This window comes from Sebastes umbrosus, chromosome 14 (assembly GCF_015220745.1).
Source record: "Sebastes umbrosus isolate fSebUmb1 chromosome 14, fSebUmb1.pri, whole genome shotgun sequence".
Lineage (NCBI taxonomy): Eukaryota > Metazoa > Chordata > Actinopteri > Perciformes > Sebastidae > Sebastes > Sebastes umbrosus.
The window spans coordinates 14,735,371-14,757,720 of NC_051282.1; the positions used below are offsets into that span (position 1 = coordinate 14,735,371).

Below are 22,350 nucleotides of genomic sequence, written 5' to 3' on the forward strand. Positions count from 1 at the left end.
GGTCGGGCTGCTCAACACTAGGGATGGGTCGTCCAGAACGAGCCGGTTCAAAGAGCCGGCTCTTTTGAGTGAACGATAAGAGCCGGCTACAGTCTGAGAACCATTTTTTTTTTTTTATTAATTCAAGGCAGAATGATAAGACGATCTTCTCCGCGCCACGGGCACTCCATGCACTGACTGTGACTGAATGTTGTGTTAATGACGTCAACACAACAACAAAAAACATGAGGAGAGCCAAGCGGCGCCCAAGCCGGCAAAGAAGAAGAAGGCGAGGTGAGAGACATGAGACTGAGTCCACTCTGCAGACCTCTGTATGCAAAATACTTCATATCCTGTTTATGCAACACCTTTTGTGACAAGAACTTTTGAAGTAAGGTCTTCACGACGGACTTAAACCTTAAAATCAGTCTGGAAAATGAAACACCTTTCATTGACGTCGAGTGTCAGCCGATGGATGGATTGAAAACTGAACCTACAGTAAATGCAGTGCAATCTAATGTAATGAGGTGCTGATGATTTTTAAGTATGCATTTGATACTCTCGATTCTGTCTTCTAATTCCACTGAATCAAGTAACTGATTTGAAAGAGCTGTATTGTAGTAACCAGGTAACGTTGCAATCAGGTGATGACAGACAAGGATCATACCATCAAGCAGGGAGGGGCGGGGATGCGCGGCGCGCTGACGGTCTACAGGTACAGAGCAGAAGGGAGAGGAGGAGAGAAAGAGAGAGACGAGTGCGGTGCACGAATAGCAGACAAGATGAGTGACAGTCGGAAATGAAGCAGCATGTAAAATTATGATATTCTGGAAATTATAAGGTTTAGTATAATTATACTGAATAATTTAAGTGATAAATGTGCACACATACTAATCATAGGTCAAAACAGCGCTGAATTTGGCTGAATTATAAAAGGCAGAAGTGATTAAAATGAAGAGCCGTTTGGGAGCCGAAAGAGCCGGCTCTTCTTGGTGAGCTGAGCCAAATGATCTGGCTCACTAAAAAGAGCCTGAATTCCCATCACTACTCGCCACAGTGCGCTGCCGTCTCCGCTCTCACTAAGCCCCGCCCCTCTCAACTGTAAGCCCCGCCTCTCCTCTCATATGATTGGACGCTGTCTCCGCGGTTACTTAGAACGGGTGGAATACATTGGCTGAGCCAAACGTCCATCAAAGTGTGCTGTCAACAACACGCAGATGGTGTGTGGACAACAAAGATGATTCATTTCTCACTGAATACGTACAGAACAATAGCAATCACGAGGATGAAACATGATTAAATTAAAGCTCTGAAATGTTTTGTTTTTTTCTCAGAGTAAAATTCTGTAAAATTCTCCTTAAGCAAAATTAATGACACAATTTTGCGGTATTTTGGATCTTGTTTGCCTATTTACAGTCAATAAAAGAACAACATATCAGTTTCAAACACATATAAGATGCGAGGTATACATGAATGCATCACTTATTATAATCCAGTAATATAGCTTATATATAGCTATGATTGTGAAATGTATTTTTGTTTTCTCAAAGTGATATACGAAGTGATTACACACCAAAAAACTGACAATAACCTGATATTTTCAGGTGGAATTTCATTTCATTCTCACTGCAATATTATTTTCCACTTGTGCAATTTTGTTAATAGTCTGTTTATTGTCAATACTGTATATACTGCTCCTATTTTTATACTTACTTCTATTTAAATGGTTCATATTTTGTTACACTTTGTTTAGCTCTTTTTTTACTGTGTTAGCTGATGCATCTTGTTTTTTGCACTATCCCCTTTGCTGCTGTACACTGCAAATTTCCCCACTGCGGGACTAATAAAGGAATATCTTATCTTATCTTATCTTATATTCTAATATTCTTAGAGGGCCTTCAGCAAAATTAAAGACAATTTTGGGGGAATTTGTGAGATCATATTTACCTTCTTACAGTCGTTAAAAGAACTTCATAATCAGTTTCATACACACATAAACGGATCTAAAAGAGTTGATAATGATATCAACCCTTCCATCACTTTACCAGTTTACATATATATTTATTAGGGCTCTCAATCAATAAAAATATTTAATCGCTATTGATCACATGATTGTCCATAGTTTATTGCTATCAATCAAAAATTAATCGCACATTTTTTGTCTTGTCAAAATGTACCTTAAAGGGAGATCTGTCAAGTATTTAATACTCTTATCAACATGGGAGTATCAAATATCAAATATGCTACTTTATGCAAATCTAGAAACCCTCACAGGTACTGCATTTAGCATAAAAAATATGCTCAAATCATAACATGGCAAACTCAAGTCCAACAGGCAACAACAGCTGTCAGTGTGTCAGTGTGCTGACTTGACTATGACTTGCCCCAAACTGTATGTGATTATCATAAAGTGGGCATGTCTGTAAAGGGGAGACTCGTGGGTACCCATAGAACCCATTTTCATTCACATATCTGGAGGTCAGAGGTCAAGGGAACCCTTTGAAAATCGCCATAACAGTTTGGAGCGTTATTTAGTATTAGTAGTTTTTAGTATTTAGTTAGCTTGTACGACATGGTTGGTATCATTGGATTCCTTATATTTTCTAGTTTCATATGATACCAGTATCTTCACTCTAGCTCTAAAACTGAGCCCGTTACAACCTAAAAATCAGTTGCGTTAATGCTTTATAGAAATTAGTGGCATTAAAAAGAATTTGTGTTAATGGGTTATTATAATGTTAACTTTGACAGCCATGATATTTATATGTAAATTATATCTTATGCACTATATTACTTTTTATATGTCTTGGATTCTCATTTTTACTGCATGTTTTTTTCTTTTATACATTTTGTGGTCACATTGTTGGATGGAGCCTGAGAACAAGAATTCCATTGCCACGGCCGCTCCAAGACTTGAATCTTGATCTGAAACACCAAACAGTATTTCCTGAAATGTCGTCGGACTGTTCCTTTAAAATTCAGGTTTTGTTTCGGCACAAACATTTGTATTCTGATATGACTAATAGAAATGACTATGTTAGATTCAGTGTTATTTTCTCTGTAAAACGGCCATAAAACAGATCACATTTGTCACATTTGAGGGGGGAAAATAATCCGATTTCTTTAACTGTTTCTCCCTGTGGTTTGATGCAGTGTTATAACAGAATGGTTACATGAATAATATTATGAAATGTGATGTACAGTAGCAGGCTGCGTGTGAGGTCGATGCCATCTGTGTCAAATCTGTTTTCGTAACATCATGAGTCACCTCTCACTTTGCCAGAACGATCTCCCGAGGATGAACACCTACACACACATAATGAATGAAGCATACACACTTGTATTGGCAGCAACAGCTAGAATGAGGTCATTAAAGATAATATGATGAATAAAGCACTTTCACAGTGGTAACATGTTCAGAATATATCATACTTTCTCCTTTATACCCTTTGGAGATCACTACTGTAGATGCTCTTGAAAATAAGCATTGATTGATTGATCGATTGATTGGGTTAACAGTTTGTTATTACCCATAAAATATTCTTCAGTAATAGAACTTTTGATCTCACATGTAAAGCAGGGCCGGCTCTTATGGAGGACGGACACTGTCAAAATAAAAAATATATGAATATATAAATAAATTGGTTGATAAATATATAAATAAATATGTCATTAAATGTAGCAAAAATAATATTAAAAATAAATGTAGCCACTAATTAATTGACAAAATGTGACATAAATTGCTATTTCTGTTTTAATTTGCTTCTTTATTTATTATAATGTATTTCTTTATTCCTTTTTAAATTCATTTATTTATTTTTGCATTTATTCTTTTAAATGTATTCATTTATTTTTGCATTTTTGCACTAATCAAAACATTTAGTTTAGGTTTAGTCTCTTATTCATGTTGCCGATTAGATTACATCTTCTAAGACTGTCATGATTTATATTCCAATTATTCTATTAGCTGTTTATGAACAGATAAGACTCATCTGGAAAGAAGAGACAGCAGTATATCAAATATGCATGGATTTTATATTTTATTTTATTAAATGGCAATGGAAGATTCAATACAGATCAATAGGAGATGATAAAATAAAAAAAAGGTTAAAAAGAAGAATGCAAATATAACAGTTTAACTGGTAGAAACGACAAATTGGTGCTAAGGATGCTAAAGCACAGGATGTATAATAAAACAGCAATACTTCACATTTAAGATTCAGCCTGATATTTTGGGAATCATCTTGCTTGCTGCCTAATAGAGTCAAATGACAAAGTGGATATCAGTTATAGCTCTGAATGGTCAAGATGTGTTTAGTTAGCTGGGAGCAGATGTAATTACTAGCCTAGTTTAGCACAAAGACTGGGAGCAGGGGTAATTACTAGCCTAGTTTATCACAAAGACTGGGAGCAGGGGTAATTACCAGCCTAGCTCTATAAAAAGTGGAAAAAACACACCTTTCATCAGCTTATGCGTCGTACAGTTTGTGCTGACTAAGACAGACATCAAGCCAAATTCTCAAATTGTTGGATTGTTTATTTTAATGAGAGCCGGTTCAGGTTGACTGTTGTAAAGAATTAAAAGGACAATATTTAATTAAAAATGAATATGCACATGAATAAAAAAAGCAAAACAAATGCTGACAAACTGTATGGCATGATGTTCATCTGCCTCTGTAACGCATCTGTCAGTCAATAATTCCATATGTGGAAGAAATATGGCACCAAATGAAAATAAAAAACATTGAGCATTTCATTTAGACTAAAACTCTTAAAGATTAAAACTAATAGTATTAAAAAGATTTATTTTTTTTAAAAATCAGTTTGTCCAGTTAATATCATTTGAAGTAGACTCTTGCGAATTCTTCAATAATATAAAATCTAAAAGATTACAACTATCTACATGATCAGTGCAGTTAATACATAAATACCTGATTTCTAAGTGGAGTTCAGCCCAGGCTTAAAATAAGAACTATGGTTTCTAAAGTCAAATTAAATTTTCACACTAAATCGAGTCAGTTTGCTGATTTGACGACTCTTTTTACTTGAGCTACTCTCACGCAACGTTAACATTTTTTTGTTTAAAATTATCATTATGAAGTAAATGTTGATCACACAGTGTAATGGCTGTAGAGTAACGACACCATCTGTGTTTAGATTGGTTCTCAGTTATGGAGGAGTTAACCTGCCAAAAATAAATCAATAAATAAATAAATGACTCAGTAAATAAATATGTCATTAAATGTAGCAAAAATAATATAAAAAATAAATGTAGGTATTGTGATGATAAAATGTGACATAAATTGATATTTTATTTTAATTTGCTTTTTTATTTATTTATCTTTGTATTAATTCCTTTATTTATTTACTCTTCTGTTTAATTTTCTTCATTGAATTTATTTGTATTCATTTTTAAATGTATGTATTTATTTATTTTTGAATTAATTTTTTATTCATTCTTGCATTTATTATTTATTTATGCATTTATGCACAATTTCCCCTTTGTATTTCACCCCTTATTTATTTTCCTAAACTTATTTATTTTTTTATAAATAAATAAATTAAAAAATTAATACAAATAAATAAAAGGGAAAATTAAACAGAAGAGTAAATAAATAAGATAATTAATACAAATATAAATAAATGGAGAAGCAAATTAAAACTAAAATCAATTTATTTATTTATGCACAATTTATCAATTAATTAATGCCTACATTTATTTTTAATATTATTTTTGGTACATTGTCTATTGCCACTTTAAGACTTCAGCAAAGGTTAGTCTCACTTTAATAATATTAACTTTCTAAAATCCCTAATGAACAGGGATCTCCAACAAGTAGCTCTCGTTTCTGGCTGGTAGCATTCTACGAACAGAGAAGGTTAAAGACTTTATGTGTCTTAAAAAAGGCGGTTGCTAACAAGTGGCTAAATGAGACTAGTAAACGTCATCACGCCGACTGTGGTGTAGTTTGTTTAAAGCCTAATGTTAGCTTTTTATTCCAGAGACTGCATCCACATTTCAAAAATCATAAAAGTGGTGTTCATTTGTAAAGATTATCTCGATGAACAAAACGTGTAAGTATCATAAATGTGTGTTTGCCACAGAGCTTATTTTCTGCAATAATCCAAAACCCAATGGAAAAATCCCATTGGCTTTTTTGGAGGGAACCAGGGCGAAGCTAACTTCCTGTTAGCATACAGAAATACGTCATCCCTGGATCACTCTAATACTCATCTCTTGTTAGCTTGAATTTGTGAATAAAACCTTGTTTTTCTCTCATGCCTCCACAGTGAACGGAGAATCAAAAAACGGAGAAATGTCTTGGTGAATTGAAGTAAATGGGGTCGTGTTTAACAACAGCAAAACTATATCAAAACATCCATTTACAAACTCTCACACAACTCGTGCAGTATAATCCAAGTCTCATTTATTCAGTCTGGTGCTCACTACTTCCCAAACACACGCATCTTCACTAAAACCTTACTATTTGAAACACTTCTGCATAAACAGTATCATGCTTGCGCAGGTTTCAGTGCAAGTCTAAAGTGTTTTAAATAGTAACGTTCTAGCAAATATTACCCACCTCCCCCGGCTCCAGAATTATTTATTTTTTAAATTACAATGCCCTAATATGCTGTCGGATTTTCAAGTCTCATCTGAGGATTTTAAATTACTTTTATTTGATAATGTGGGATATTTGTGTCCCACATTCAAACAGAATTGTTTTGGTCCTCTAGTGTTGTTTCCTTGATGGAAACATGGTGCATATAAGTTAATTACTGGAGTGTAAGTTTTCATATTTAATTTAATTTCTGACCTCTACAACAAAAGAAAACACCTGATGTCAAGTCCTTAATAAAATGATTGTGTATGTAAAATTAATGTACTGAAAGTCATTTTATGATCACAGTTCTTACGACAGCAGGACGGGACTACTTGCTGGTTTTTAGGTTTGCGGCTGATGTTGCCATGTTTCGCTGCGTTCTAAAATATAAACTAATATTTGTTCTTCTTTCTCGCGCTGATCAGATAAGGTGTGCTGACCTGGCAGTTTCAGTCTTTTTAGCACACACTTTCTGTGACGTTCTTCCGATCTAACATGAAAGCAGCGTAACTCAGAGGTCTTTTTTTTTACTGATTTCACCCTTGCTCGCCTCTTTCCCTCCATCTGTCTGTTTCCATCTCATTATTTATTCAGTCACTTCCCTTTCCTTTGTTCCCTCATCTCTCCTTTTCTCCGGCTGATGTCTCTCAGTCAGTCTTGGTGGTTTTGTGTCTCCAGGGGTAAATCAGCTCCCCGACAAACAGTTTCTTGACCAGGCCAGCCCAAGAGTCTTTGGGGTAACAGCTGTAAGTCGGGGTGCGGTAGGTCTGAACCACTGTGCTGCACTTCAGAGGGTTCATCTGAAAAGGAAAACATAAGAACACATGAACAAATACTGAAAGAGAGACAAAAATGAAATGCTTACATAATAAGTATTGTGAGGTTGAAAAGGTATTCAATTCTTTACTTCAGCAAAACTACCAAAATGACAGTGGAAATACTCCATGATACTGGAAACATGGAACTAGGGCTGTAAAAGTTAACATGAAAATGACGCAAATTTGTTTTAACGCCATTAATTTCTTTGACGCAACTTCTGATTTTTAGGTTGTAGCAGGCTCAGTTTTAAACCTAGTGACCGAGTAAAGACACTGGTATCATATGAAACTAGAAAATCTAAGATGTCATACTAGCTTGTCGCGAAGGAGGTTAAATAACGCTCTAAACGTACGCTAAATTTTGGTGTTGAAAAACTGGCATGGCCATTTTCAAAGGGGTCCCTTGACCTCTGACCTCAAGATATGTGAATGAAAATGGGTTCTATGGGTACCCACGAGTCTCCCCTTTACAGACATGCTCACTTTATGATAATCACATGCAGTTTGGGGCAAGTCATAGTCAAATCAGCACACTGACACACTGACAGCTGTTGTTGCCTGTTGGGCTTGAGTTTGCCATGTTATGATTTGAGCATATTTTTAATGCAAAATGCAGTACCTGTGAGGGTTTCTGGACAATATTTGTCATTGTTTTGTGTTGTTAATTGATTTCCAATAATAAATATATACATACAATTGCATAAAGCAGCATATTTGCCCACTCCCATGTTGATAAGAGTATTAAATACTTGACAAATCTCCCTTTAAGGTACATTTTGCACATACATAAATAGATAAAAATGTGTGATTAATTTGCGATTAACTATGGACAATTATGAGATTAATCACGATTAAATAGTTTAATTGATTGACAGCCCTATATGGAACATATTTTAGATGGCAGGAAAAAAACATCCACTTTTGTTTTGTCCTGCCAGCATTAACAACGATAAGACCTTTGGCCCAAATCCTTCAGAATAAAAGCATTATTCCACAAACATTAACTGACAGGAATAGAGATACATCGGTTGTCAGCTGATCGGCCATGACCAGGCCTTTGTGACTTTGCTTTAAGTAGTAAGTCAATTTTTATTTATTTATTAATACTATTATTAGATTACGGGGTGAGTGGAAGGATTTGATTTTGGACATTGCACATTGCACAACATATTAAATATTAAAAGTAAAACAACCACAGTAAGAACAGGGATGTTAAAAGGGGTGATGGACCCGACTGAGTTCAGTAATAAATAGAAGGGACAAAACACACAGCAAGAAAATAAATAATAAACCATATAAAAGCAACCACATTATGAACATCAATGTTAAAAGGTGATTGACCCAACTAAGCTCTAGGAAACAGTAGGCTGTAATAAAGTGAATAAAGGTGGGTTTTCAGTCTTGATTTAAAGATTTCAACTGAACTTGCTTCTTTAACGTTTAATGGAAGGCCATTCCAGAGATAAGGGACACGGTAGGCAAATGCTCTGAAGCAAAATGTGACTTCTTACCTCCATCAGCAGGTGCAGGGCCGTCCCAGGCTCTTCACACAGCACCCTGAACTTTACACCCTCTGAAAAGTTCATCAAGAAGAGGAAAAGTCCAGACTCAACTGTGTCATCCATCCGTTCATCCACACATAAAACTAGCACTTTTATTTCAGGACTAAATGGCCTGCAGATACCCTGCATCATGTTCTCATCCATCACTGTCCTATCATTCTTACACATGAACTCATTAGGTGTTCACATATTCAATTGTCCTCCTAAATAAGCAACATTTAAAAGGTCTTATTGAAGACATTTCTTATGTAGACGAATATTTAAAAAAAAGAAAAAATACATCCACAGAGCCTTTAGAAAGGTGCAGTGTGGCTTTTCATGAAAAAAAAATATGATTGTGAATTAATCATATTAAAAATTTTGGAGGGTCCAAAATGAATGTTTTGTTTATATCCGTGGAAGATATCTGACGTTCTGTTCCCACTTCTAACAACACTTGTTAGCCAATAGCATAACAACGTTTGTATCACATGGTATCTCTGGGTCGTCAGTTAGTGTGGAAACAATACTCTGTCAAAACTGAGTATATGTGAATGTGACATCCAGTGGCTGAACGTTATCAATGTTATCAATAGCACCTTTAAGCAGTAAAGTTGGTTGAAAATCTAACCAGATCATCCAGTCTATCACCAGTTCATCCAGTTTTATGTTTCAATATAATACATTTTCATATTGGTAACTCTGTTTCACACAAATAAAGTGGATCCATGATAAAAAGGTGGTTTACCTGCGAGTCTGTACGACCGAGTGATGCGGAGCCCCATAGCGAACAGAGGGAAGGAGTTGATGAAGTCTACACTGAGGTGGAGGACACCCTGGAACAGCACCACCACCAGCCGCAACTGCACAACACAGGGACACACAAGCGTTAAAAACAAACCCACCCTAATGGAAAATAATTAGGACTGGAGTCACATATTCAGCTGTTATAAATTCGACTAAACGGACTACACAGTGTTGTGGGTAAAATAATCAAACATTATTTGGATAATTTGCATTATATGAACAAACTGCAACACACAATTCATGATTTATTTAAAGGGTTACTCCAACCAGAATCTATTCATAGCCATCAATCACATCCCCTGCAAATTTTAAAAGGTGGCTGTTTTTTGGCTCCTTCGCAGAAATAGCAACTGTGGTCCCCACTAACAAAATAAATAAATAAAACTATTCAGTATTTCTCTACCAGTTTCCTTGCTGGTCAGTGTGAAGGCGGCTTTGAAACAGCATTCACGAGTGTGTCATCATTTCTCATAATTTCCCAGGAAGTTTAATGGAAAGAACATGAGGTGGTGCTTATTATAGGGAAAAGTTGATCTAGTGTCTAGAGGAAATATCTTTGGAGGAACTTCTCCATTTAAACAACACTTATATAAAGAAATAGAAATAGAATACAGAACAACCAACTCAATAAATAAAATATGACACTGATTGATTGTTGGTGTCTATGGGGGGGGGGGTTATCATGATTCATGACTTTTCTAGGTTCCTGTCTACAGCTCCAGATGTGGGCTGTGATTCGCTGGTCCGGAACCAGACTAGAATTCAGCTACAGAAGTAGTTTCTTCCCTTGTGACTCGTCTCTTACCAGAGTGAAGACCAGGTAGTAGAGCGCCGTGGTGGGCAGCAGGAACAGCAGGACCGTGAACAGCAGCGTCCCAATGAAGAGCTGAAGCACCACAAACACATGCACCGTAAACATCTGCATCTCTGTGATGATGACAGTGATGTGTGTGTGTGTGTGTGTGTGTGTGTGTGTGTGTGTGTGTGTGTGTGTGTGTGTGTGTGTGCGTTACTTGGTCCATGTCGTAAGAGCAGGAGTCCACTCTCTGCCGCAGGACGTTCCACTTCTTCCCTCTAAAGAGCCTCCAGAGAGACGAGAGGCCGTAGATCTTCAGACAGTACAACCTGACACACACACACACACACACAGACACAACTGGTAAACAATAATACTAGTATATGATATCATAATAGTAGATGTACATAGAGAGACACCACTGATAACATCCTCAAGTAAACAATAATACTAGTAACTATTACATGGCTTTGTTGAATGCTACTTGTTAATACTCTTCTTTATAGCAGACCGTTGCTATGTATAACAGACCGTTGCTATGTATAACAGACCGTTGCTATGTATAGCAGACCGTTGCTATGGGCGCAGTTCTGATGTCAGACTCTGGAGGACCGTTTTTGTGTCAAATTATTGATTTCTTAAGTAAGTAGTAGTATAATAAGTGGGATAATGTACAGCTAGCGGGTCATTGTTGTGAAATAAACCCATCAAAAAAACATCTTTATTTGATTCAGATCCCCACAAAAAAATCACACCATAATCATTTTCAATGAAAATAAGAAGAATGATGGAAAAAATGATCATTCCCTCTAATATCCCAAATCACATAGCAATCGTCAAAATAATTGCAATTAGATATTTTTTTTAAATCGTGCAGCCCTACTGTGTATAGACAGAAGAAATGGGGGAGAGAATAGAGGAGAAAGGCTTCAGCAAAAGGAGAGTGAGAGAAATGGGTTGGGTTGTTTTTAGAAAGTTGAATATGAGAGTTTAGTTATGTACTGAGAGAACTGATCCAAGTGGTTGATCAGACCGTTGATATTGATCAGCAGTAGTATTTCTAAAGCTAATTCTGAAGTACAGGGAGAGCTCTAATTCATCCTCTCCAAAACTGAATTGTGATCGCAGCAGGAGACACTTTTAGGTCCAGGCATACAGATTTAATGAGTGACTCTGACAAAGGTTCTCAAAGTGACTTTAAAAACACATATTCCAAGAGCTGCTGGAGCATAAATATGCAGCAAAGAAAGTGGGTAATATTTCATTATGCACCACGGGTGAGAGAGCCGAGCTATCTTTAGAGCAAATGCATAATTTAGTCAATCCTCTCTCTTCCAACATCCACGACTATTATCACAGCGTTCAGCCCTCCATCACGCCACACGCTTCAGCCTCGACACACAGCTACACATATTATTCAGATTAAAGGGGAGTTGAGTGGACCTGACAGTCAACAGCTATGATCCAACAATATTAACAATTAGAATATCACCAGGCTGTAATCTCCACACAGGACTGACCCGTGGCGACATGTCAGGGCATGCCTTTACATGCCTCAACATGTTATCAAGTTAAAGGAGATTGACAAGCTGACAAAGTAAGGACACAGTGACAGAGTTTAAACTATATTTAGATCTCTGAGTCTTATTGATGCACGGGGACGCTTTGAAATTTCACATTCTTTCATGGAGCTAAAGCAGTTTTTGAGCTATTCTACACAGTTGATGCTCCACAGTTTAATGCTGATGTTTAGCAGGTATGATGTTTGAAATGTTGACCCGATGATGGCGCTAGATGAAAATTCAGAGGATCACCAAAGTTATGACAGTTCACACTGAGGGGAACATGAATAGCAAACATCTTGAGGAAACTGTGAAGAAGAGATGAGCAGAAGAGCAGAGCGAGGCTGACTGAGCGTGAAGCACTAAATTATTTTTTATAACCATCCGACCCAGTTATGCAACAGTGACGTCAAAACAAAACATCCTGTTCTGCAAGTCGGATCCAGATGATTCATGTGTTGTTGTACCAGTTACAATTAAAGGGATAATAACAACGGTATTCGCTGACGGGAAAACACAACATGACTACTTTTACTGTTTGCATGACTTTGTCAGATACCACGAAATTCAGTACGGAGAGTCATCATCAGATCGGCCAGAAAAACTTCCTAATGTTTTATCAAGATGTCCTGAGAAAAAAATGTCCAAGTACACAGGAAAAATATCAAAATCTTAGGGCAGATTGCTATGAAACCCAAAGGGATGATCATTTTCCATTTTACTCTCCTGGGGCCGTATTACAGAAACTATCTTAACCATTTGGTAACCATAGTAACTAGGGTTAGGACCTGATTTAGGAAAAAGACATTACAGAGGAACAGCTCCTAAGTCGATGTTCCTATCCTAACTTAAGATAGGCAAAGTGTATTACGCTTCCCAAAATCTGAATAATATAAATAAACCCTCCTATCTTTAGGATAACTGTGAAGCTGTCCTAACTTTTCTTCTGCTCTTTGGACATAGTCAAAGTCAAGCCAAGCTTTATCTATATAGCACATTTAAAAACAACCGCAGTTGACCAAAGTGATGAACATGTACATAATAAAAATTACTACAAAGCAAGCAACAAAAAAAAAAACAGAGTAAAAACAATAAACATAATGTGCACATAATAGCAGTAAAAGAGTTGCAGGACAACAGAAGATGAACTTAGTCAAACGCCAGCGAGAAGAGGCGAGTCTTCAGCAGCGACTTAAATGATTCTGTGATTTAAGCTGTTTTAAAATGAAGAGGTGACTGTTCCAGAGATTAGGGGCAGAAACCGCTACAGGCTCGGTCGCCTCTGTTTTAATGTCTAGTTCTGGGGACATCCAGGAGCATCTGATTGGTCGACCTCTGTGCTCTAACTGGAGTATTAAGGTGCAAGAGTTCTGCTAGATAAGGTGTAGGAAGCCCATTTAAAACCTTAAAAACAAGCAATAAAATCTTTAAATCAATCCGGAAACAGACAGGAAGCCATGGGAGGGGGACCAAAACTGGTGATATGTGATCACCTGTTCTTTTTCCAGTGAGAAGGTGAGCAGCTGCATTTTGTACTTACTGCAGGCGACGAAGAGACGACTGTTCTACACCCACACACAAAGAATTACAGCGGTCTAACCGAGAGGTAATTAAAGCATGTGTAATTATCTCGAGATCTCTGGGAGACAGATAGGCCTTTACCTGGGCTAAGAGCCTTAACTAGAAAAAACTGGTTTTAACAACTGAGCCTACTTGTTTCTCAAATTTGAAGGAGCTGTCAAAAACAACGCCAAGATTTTTCAACAAAAATTCAATTGTGAGAAGCCAAAGGACCAAGAATACCAACAGGGTCATCCAAAGGTCAGTTCGTCCAAACATAATGAGCCTTACTTTCATTAAGATTTAGAAAGTTTAGATCCATCCAAGTTCTGACATAAGAGTTGCCTTCCTCTTCCTATCACTTGTCAGCGTACTTATTTGATTTTTGAAAGCATTTTATCTCCTGAGCTATTGTTGTAAATTTCCCAAAAAAGATCATCTTTGGGTTTCTCTCCAGATGTTTTCATCACCTCTAACTCAACTGTCTTTAAGTTAAGTGCCCGTCGTCGTTTTTGCTCCATTTTTTTGTACGTTTTAATTTATGTTCCAGTATGTTTCATTGAGAAAAACAACGGTTACAAAAAATGTTTAGCGTTGTTTAAGTCTTAAGACTTAAGATAGGAAGTTTCTATAGATGAAGGCATTGTACTGGTCATTTTATGCCCCCACCTCCACACTGACACTCAGAAAGGTTAAACAAAGACTCTAGTGTAAGGGCCAATAAGGAACTGTAATTTAAATGTCTCTGCAAGAGCAACAGAGGAAGGAAAAGGTTGGAAAAATACGCCCCCTGCAGGTAAATCCAGTGTGTCTCAATTCAACACTACATACTGATTCTCAGCATTTTTGAGTATTTGCAGTAGTGTACACAGTAAGTACATTAAGTATAATAAGTAATGAATAGTACAATAATAATAATAATAATAATAATAACAACTTGCATTTATATAGCACCTTTCAAGAAACCCAAGGACACTTTACACGGAGGTAAGGAGACAAAACAAAACAAAGCAACAGCATGTCTCAAATCTTTGACCCAATCATGACTCAGCAGCAGCCACTCTCAGGACAGTTTGTGATTTAGAAGTTAAATTTCTTCTCTCAAAATCATGACTAACATGCTCCTTATGTGTTTACCACATAGCCCCTCTCCTTTGTTTCATAGCAGTGCAAAAAGTGAACAGACACTAGCAGTTGGAGCTGTGCTGAGGGCTCACCTGGCTCCGTAGACGTAGAAGCAGTAGATGTGGAAGGTGAGCAGGGCGACCATGTCAGAGAGCAGCGAGAGGGCAAAGGTCAGGCCGAAGCAGGCCGACAGGCCTCCGTACCACAGGATGCCCTCGATGAAGGGAGACATCAGGTGGATGTAGCCTGGATGGAAAGATGACACATTGCGAGGTGAATGAAGCCTCTCAGGGCCACTAGCAGAGCTTCTAGTTTTCTGTATTGTGTGCTGTGACTCACTGATCCAGAGGTGAATGTGGTAGAGGAAGAAGCGGCCCAGAACCTGGTCCAGGGCCCGGTTCATCTTCAGCCCTGCTGGAGCTCCCATCAGCCACTGCAGCAGCTCCTCCAGCTCTTTAGCCACATGCTGGGGAAGAATCACACCAGTTAAATGTGGGACGAAGAAATCTGACACCAGTTCAGTTTTTAGAATGTAGTTTGCTCAGTTGTCAGTAGACTGTGCGGTACATTAATACACTTTTAATCAATCTACTATTTCTACTAATCATCAAGTATCAAGGTCAGTATTTACTTGACCTGAACCTGAACTTTCTGGCAGTAACTTGCAAAAGCCTCGTTTTCCATTCACAGCACAACACCCTTTATAAATGGTTTTGGACTCATTATCTCAAGACCACAACTTGAATATCTCAATGTCTGGAGATAATAAATTATAGTTTTGTTTCACTAATATGATTTTTTGAGAGTATTTTCCTGAGAGAATGTGTTTCATTTGATCACCTGTATATCCTGTTATTTGTTTTTGTTTGTAAACAGTTTGAAGAAGAGGGTAAAATGCGCCATAACAGATTTAAAGATTCTTTTTTTGTTGTCATTTTGTGAATTCTGATCTCAGTGACACACACTTACATCAGCTGCAGGCACCAGTGTATTGGCCAACATGGTGATGTGGTTGTCTCTGTAGAGCCACCACATGAGCAACATGCCGAGAGCCACATCCACCAGGAACGACACCACGATGTTCGCTTTCCTACACACAGACAGACATGAAAGTAACAACAGCAGGTGTAAAGTCAATGGTTCATCTTTGCCTGACAAATGAAGACAAATAGCATAATTCAAATAAGATTGAATAAAATATGAATAGACAAAAAATTTTAGATAAAAAATACACTTATAGTGCGCTAGTTGTCCACAATTCAATATTTACAGCAGAGTTTCTGATTTAGATTCACAGTGGCTAACGTTGTGGATCATTTAATATCATCAAGAAGTTGGTTCCATCTGTGTGAAGCTTTGTAGCTTAAAGCAGCTTCACCGTGTTTGGCTCTGATGGGAGATACAACCAGCTGCCTGAGAGATTAACTGAGTTTATATTCGTCAGATAGATCAGAAATATCAGCCCACGGTGATTTATAATGTAGCAGCAGCAGATCAAAACTGTTATAACTAAAGGATAATGAAGTCTGCTGTTTTTGCCCCACTATTGACCTGCATAGAGATGGTGATGCCACGTAGTCTGTTTGTCCGTCCAACACTTTTTTCCCCGACTGCTGGCCATATTGTCTAGGGATTTTCTGTAGATATTCATGTTCTTCAGAGGATGATGAGAAGCTTTTCCTTCTAAAATAGCTCAAGCAGGCCAAACTTCGCTGTCAGCTCCTAATAAACTTGTACAGAAGCACCACAGAGAGTTTCCTCTGCTACTGTGCCACGGTGTGGTATTCCAGCTGCACTGCCGAAAACCGGAAAGCGCCAAGCTTGAAATGAGCAAACCAGAGTAGCTGCCATCTTAATCCCTTAGTGTTCTTTGCATTTGTGCACATATTGAGCATGATTTTCCTACATTCAGTGGCTCCTCTCCTTTTGTGTTTGTGTTATCACTAAACTCCTTGGAAGTCTTTTCCACTGCTGTCTGTGGATTCACTGAGCAAAGTCATACTCACCAGACGATGAATCATTTCTGTTTTAGGAACTCCACTGGCTTTACTTAATACAACCATTCAGGCTGACATTAGTGTAAACTGTCCACTAACACCATAAGCTTAGACCAGCCGACCATCTGCTGAGCTGTTCACTTTATTTAAAAGCTTGACACACATTGACATAAAAGTCCATAACATCAGGGAGTTTTTAGGTTGGCTTTTACAAACAATCACCTCATGAACTGTGTGTGTCCGGCGGTGGGTTTCGGTGAGCTGAGCGTCTTCATGTGTTGTGTTCTGTAGCTGAGCTGGACACAGGTGGACAGCTTACTGGACAGGAAGCGCAGCGGGTAAAGACTGAAGAGCCTAAAGATCAAATATGATAGTGAAAATAAGGATGATGTTTAAAGTGTGCTGCCTCACAGTGTCTGGATCATTCTCCTCTCACACTTAGAAAACTGAGACGATACAATTTGGTTATACATCTATTGTAAAACGGATCAATACTAACAAATTAAACATAAACTTATACGTATATTTATATTGCCAGCCTTCTCCATTAAGTTTCCTCCCCGCTCACCGGATGTCACAGATCCAGGTCCATATGGAGAGCAGCCAGCTGATGAGCATACAGAGCGGTACGGAGGCATGTTTGAACAATTCCACGATGATGCTGGCCTCTCGGCCTTCAGTCTGCCAGTGGGTCGACTTCAGTGGCCCGTCGTCGTATCTGTCCAGGAAGAACAGAGGCTGGCTGTTGGCCACCGTGTGGAACATCTGGACCAGATTAGGAGGAGGATCATGTTAGGGGATAAACCTGACTACCTGCTTACATCAACATGGCTGTAACCTGAGTCACTTTTACACATGCACTTTAATCTATACGTCCTCTGGCAACATGTCAAGTCGTCTTTTTGATCATTTACATAAAACATAATGCCAACCGAGTAACTTTTCACTATTATTCTTTCCTTCAGGATTTTTTGCTGCAGTATGGGAGAAAAACAACATCTGAAAATTGCATCCTACAAGCAGAGCTTCCTGAAAAATCCTGAATCTAAATGATTCATTCATGTTACTAACATGATAACAGGAACTAAAGCACATTTTCTGTCTTGTACCTGTCTCAGCTCAGACGGTGGATCAGTTTTGGGGTCGGGAACACCGTTCTCGATGGGGTGAAGCTGCGACAGCATCACCTTCCTCTGCTCGTAGTGGACGAAGATCACCTTCTCCTCCTCCTCCTCCTGCTGCTGCTGCTCTTCATCATCTCCAGCCGCTCCATCACCTTTCTCATTCTTCTTTTTAGTCTCCGGCTGAACTAATCTTCCATCTGGCCATGACAAAGATAAGTTCATTATAAACTCCTGATAGCTTTCTTTAGTTCTGTGAACAAAAAGTCCTCCTGAGTTCTATTGAGTATTTGACACAAATAATAAACTGAGTAACTCTAAATAGAATCAATGAAATGGATGAAAACTGTGCTTCTGTATCAATGGTTCATATTTAAAAATTGGACATTTCATTCAAATCCAAACCAAACCTGCAAATTATTAAAGTAAATCAATTTTTGTCAAGTTGGAAAACACCCTGCAATGAAGAGTAAACTGAAACTAGTGATGGGAGTTTAATATTCCCATCACTAGCACTGCTGTATAAACGAGAGGAATATCAGTCTGAGGGTCTTACTCTGATCCCGGTTGAGGATCTGGCAGGTGAAGCCCGTCTTGCCGATCTCGCGGTTGATCTGGAGCCAGCGTTCCTGGGGGAAGATGGTGCTGAGGTCTCTGAGGAAGCTCTCCATGCCCTCCTGACCCTCTTTGGGTAAACTCCACGAGCCCAGCACCGACAGCTCCACCTTACTCTGGCTCTGAATCTGGGTGACAAAGATGGAGGAGTGCGGTGAGGGAGGAGGAGAGACTAGTAAAGGCTTTTTAGCAAATTTAATATTTTTCATCCAGATGGTTAGAATAGTCTTTGAGGATTGTGGAAATACCTTCGAAACAGCAGTGAGAGTATTTAACTTTCAGAAAATCTGCTGCTCGGCTCTGTGACTCAAATGTCATAACAATCCTTGAGAGGCTAAATTTAACCCCGATCCAAACCTGAAGGGACACGGAGGTCTGCCTGGTGGTGCACTGACCTGCTGGATGTACTGTTTGACCTGTCCGGGAATGAACGGGTAGTGGATGACCGCCAGCACCACGGCAGAGTCATGGCCGGAGATCCAGCGGCCGACCAGCAGGCCGCTGTCAGCCCGGTTACAGCACTGCGGGAAGAAGATCTTCAGCACCATGACTTCACTGCAGTTCAGTGTTCAGCCTCCAGCAGTTCAGTGTTTAGCCTCCAGCAGCTCTGATGATCTGAGAGAGAGAGAAAAACAACCAAGTCTGGTGACTTCCACTGCAGCTCAGTGTTCAGCCGCCAGCAGCTCTGATGATCAGACAGAAAGAGAGAGGGAAAAACAACCAAGTCTGGTGACTTCCACCTCTGGCCAGCTCGTGCTATTTTATATTTCTATGATTGTCCAAAAACGCCAGGAAAAGACCAAAATCAACAATGTTTTAGTCCATCTCTCAAGACTTTCTGATTTTCCTACACTGCCTGTGGCTTGCAACCCATTTTTCATACTGAAGATGCAAACCTTTTATCTTCTTTCCCAGTTCTCAGCATTTTGTATTTACTTATTTGCACTGTGGTTATTTGTTAGGCTATATATTGCACGTCTTAATGCAAATATTTGTACATATTTCAAAATTCTTATATTGTGTCTTATTGTAGCATTATGTACCTATTTACATGTTACATACTTCTTTATTTCTATTTTCTTAGATTCGTTTTATGCAAGAGCAACTGTAATTTACCAATTTCCCCCCCCGGGGATAAATAAAGTATTAAAAAGAAAGATATTCCTACTCTTGTTTTGTTTGCTATTATTTTGTATCTGTTTTTATTTATTTTTATGTTCAAAATAAAGTAATTCATTCATTCATTCATTCATATTCTTTATAATGCTACTTAAATTAATCTATTGTAATAAAATATATAATAATAATAATGTATGCCAAATCGAAGAGTTGATCCTTATTATACATGACAGATATTCCTCTATTCTCTCTTTTTATCATTATCATTATTATTTCGTTTCTTAATTTTATTTCAATTTTGAATGTTGAAGTTGTTTTCTCTAGTGTACTTAATGAGTTTGTCTATAAGCTCATCTACTTAAAAATTGGTTTATAAACTATTGTAATTACGAACTGTAAATTGCATATATGGAAACAACCTTGAAAAAAGGGAAAAAAGAAAGTATAAAAAAAGAAAGATATTCCTACTCTTGTTTTGTTTGTTATTATTTTGTACTGTTTTTATTTATTTTTATGTTCGAAATAAAGTAATTTATTCATTCATTCATTCATATTCTTTATAATGCCCTTAAATTAATCTATTGTAATAAAATATATAATAATAATGTATGCCGAATCTAAGAGTTGATCCTTATTATACATGACAGATATTCCTCTATTCTCTCTTTTTATCATTATTATTTTATTTCATAATTTTATTTCAATTTTGAATGTTGAAGTTGTTTTCTCTAGTGTACTTAATGAGTTTGTCTATAAGTTCATCTACTTAAAAAGTGGTTTATAAACTATTGTAATTATGAACTGTAAATTGTATATATGAAAACAACCTCGAAAAAAGGGAAAAAATAAAGTATAAAAAAAAATAAAGATATTCCTACTCTTAAAGTGTTTTTACAAGAAAGCACAAAGGCAGGTAAAATATTAAATTTCCTGATTTTTGTATAGAGACAGACATACCAAAAAACATGACAAAGAGTACTCAAAGGCTTACTGTGATCAGGACCCAGCAAAAAGAAGAAGGCCACAAGAACAATATATAAAAACACTGTAAAATCAGTACAAAAAAGACACAATAAAATGAGAAAAAAGGGATAAACTTTCCATAAATATGTGCCAAAGCTGCTATGACGTTTGGAGGACAAACAGGAGATGCACGGGACTAGACGGTTGACCTGGTTTAATGCCCTTCACATATTGAGTGAGTAGCTTGTTGTTGTGGCAACAGATGAAGCCCGAGGCAGCGCTGCTATTGACGTCAGAGACGGTGCTGTCAACTAGCGAGCTAGCACAGGAAAGTAGGTTACAAATGTGGAGAATCACCGATAAAATAAGACTAAAGATGTTTATGAAACATGAGAGAGTTGAAGATGACTGATTCTGTCCTCAAGCGTACAAAATCCCTGCTCCATAGTTCTCCATTAAAAACTAAATGTACTCAAATCAAACTTAACTAACGCCAGCTAGCTCAATGAAGCTAACGCTACATCATCAAACTGTATAACACCAGATATGTGTGTACAAAAATACATGATTTACCTTCTTTAACACCGACACGAGCTTTCACCTGACATCTGTAGCGTCGAGGAGACTTCAGCTAACTAAGGTGACATTTTATTTGTTGACAGTCCGTTGCATAAAATGCTCCGGTGAGAAACACAATATTCATGTGCGTTCCTGTTATCTTGTAGTGATGTGTTGGTCGCGAACGAGCCGGTTCATTGAGCCGGCTCTTTTAAGTGAACGATAAGAGCCGGCTCCTGTCCGAGAGCCGTTTTTTTTTTTCTTTACTTAATTTAAGGCAGAATGATAAGACGATGTTCTCCGCGCCACTGGCACTCCATGCACTGACTGTGACTGAATGTTGTGTTAATGACGTCCATGCGACCAATCAGGTGATGACAGACAAGGATCATACCATCAAGCAGAGAGGGGCGGAGGGGCGGAGGGGTGGTGGTGCGCGGCGCGCTGACGGTCTACAGGTACAGAGCAGGAGGGAGAGGAGGAGAGAAAGAGAGAGAGGAGCACGGTGCGCGAATAGCAGACAAGATGAGTGACAGTCGCAAACGAAGCAGCATGTCAAATTATGGTGTTCTGAAAATTATAAGGTTTAGTATAATTAAATTGAATAATTTAAGTGATATATCTGCACACGTACTAATCATAGGTCAAAACAGCGCTAAATTTGGCTGATTTATAAAAGGCAGAAGTGGTACAATGAATAACCGTTTGGGAGCCAAAAGAGCCGGCTCTTCTTGGTGAGCTGAGGCCAAATAATCTGGCTCACTAAAAAGAGCCTGAATTCCCATCACTATTATCGTGACGTCATCATGGATGGATGTCCCTCCCATCGAGTTGTATTAAAGTTTTACGAAGAAATTTCAGTTTATCTATGACAAAACCAATTTTAAAAAAGTATGTTTATTTTAATATAATAGTTTTTTTGTCGACTCTCTCAAATGCATTTCCTCAAGTTTAGTCGCTTTAATTTTTTTAAAACGTTCACCGGAAGTTTTATTTAATCTTTCAAAATAAAACGACAAAAGTAGACCAAAAGTTGAGGTGAACAAAACATTGAAAATATTCTCACAAGGTCACAGGAGTCTGGGGACGGGCCCAGGGGTCTACAGCAGGTTTATTATAAAATATAAAATAAAGATATTAACTCTAATATTAACTTTAAAAAGTTTGCACCTTTGTGAAGCTTA

At 37.9% G+C, this 22,350-nt stretch overlaps 1 protein-coding gene across 1 annotated transcript; it reads right to left on the bottom strand.

The window, feature by feature from the left end:
• Window positions 1–6,390: 6,390 nt before the first annotated feature.
• On the bottom strand, window positions 6,391–21,571 carry pigq (phosphatidylinositol glycan anchor biosynthesis, class Q). The gene is made up of 14 exons (XM_037793050.1): window positions 21,182–21,571; window positions 18,922–19,141; window positions 18,468–18,654; window positions 17,900–18,111; window positions 17,359–17,555; window positions 17,013–17,144; window positions 15,763–15,883; window positions 15,133–15,259; window positions 14,886–15,039; window positions 10,764–10,875; window positions 10,556–10,636; window positions 9,692–9,806; window positions 8,914–8,975; window positions 6,391–7,384 (listed from the first exon to the last, which is right to left on the bottom strand). The coding sequence occupies exons 2-14, from the start codon at window positions 19,072–19,074 to the stop codon at window positions 7,232–7,234; spliced, it is 1,806 nt and encodes a 601-aa protein (XP_037648978.1). The 5' UTR covers window positions 19,075–19,141; window positions 21,182–21,571; the 3' UTR covers window positions 6,391–7,231.
• Window positions 21,572–22,350: the final 779 nt, after the last annotated feature.

Bases quoted from the DNA above. Each gene is read 5' to 3' on its own strand.
- pigq (XM_037793050.1), bottom strand. From the start codon at position 19,074: ATGGTGCTGAAGATCTTCTTCCCGCAGTGCTGTAACCGGGCTGACAGC. The intron at 17,556-17,899 runs GTACAAGACAGA...AATCTGGTCCAG, and splicing joins CACCGTCTGAGCTGAGACAG to ATGTTCCACACGGTGGCCAA. The intron at 8,976-9,691 runs GTAAACCACCTT...TGAACTTTTCAG, and splicing joins TCGGTCGTACAGACTCGCAG to AGGGTGTAAAGTTCAGGGTG.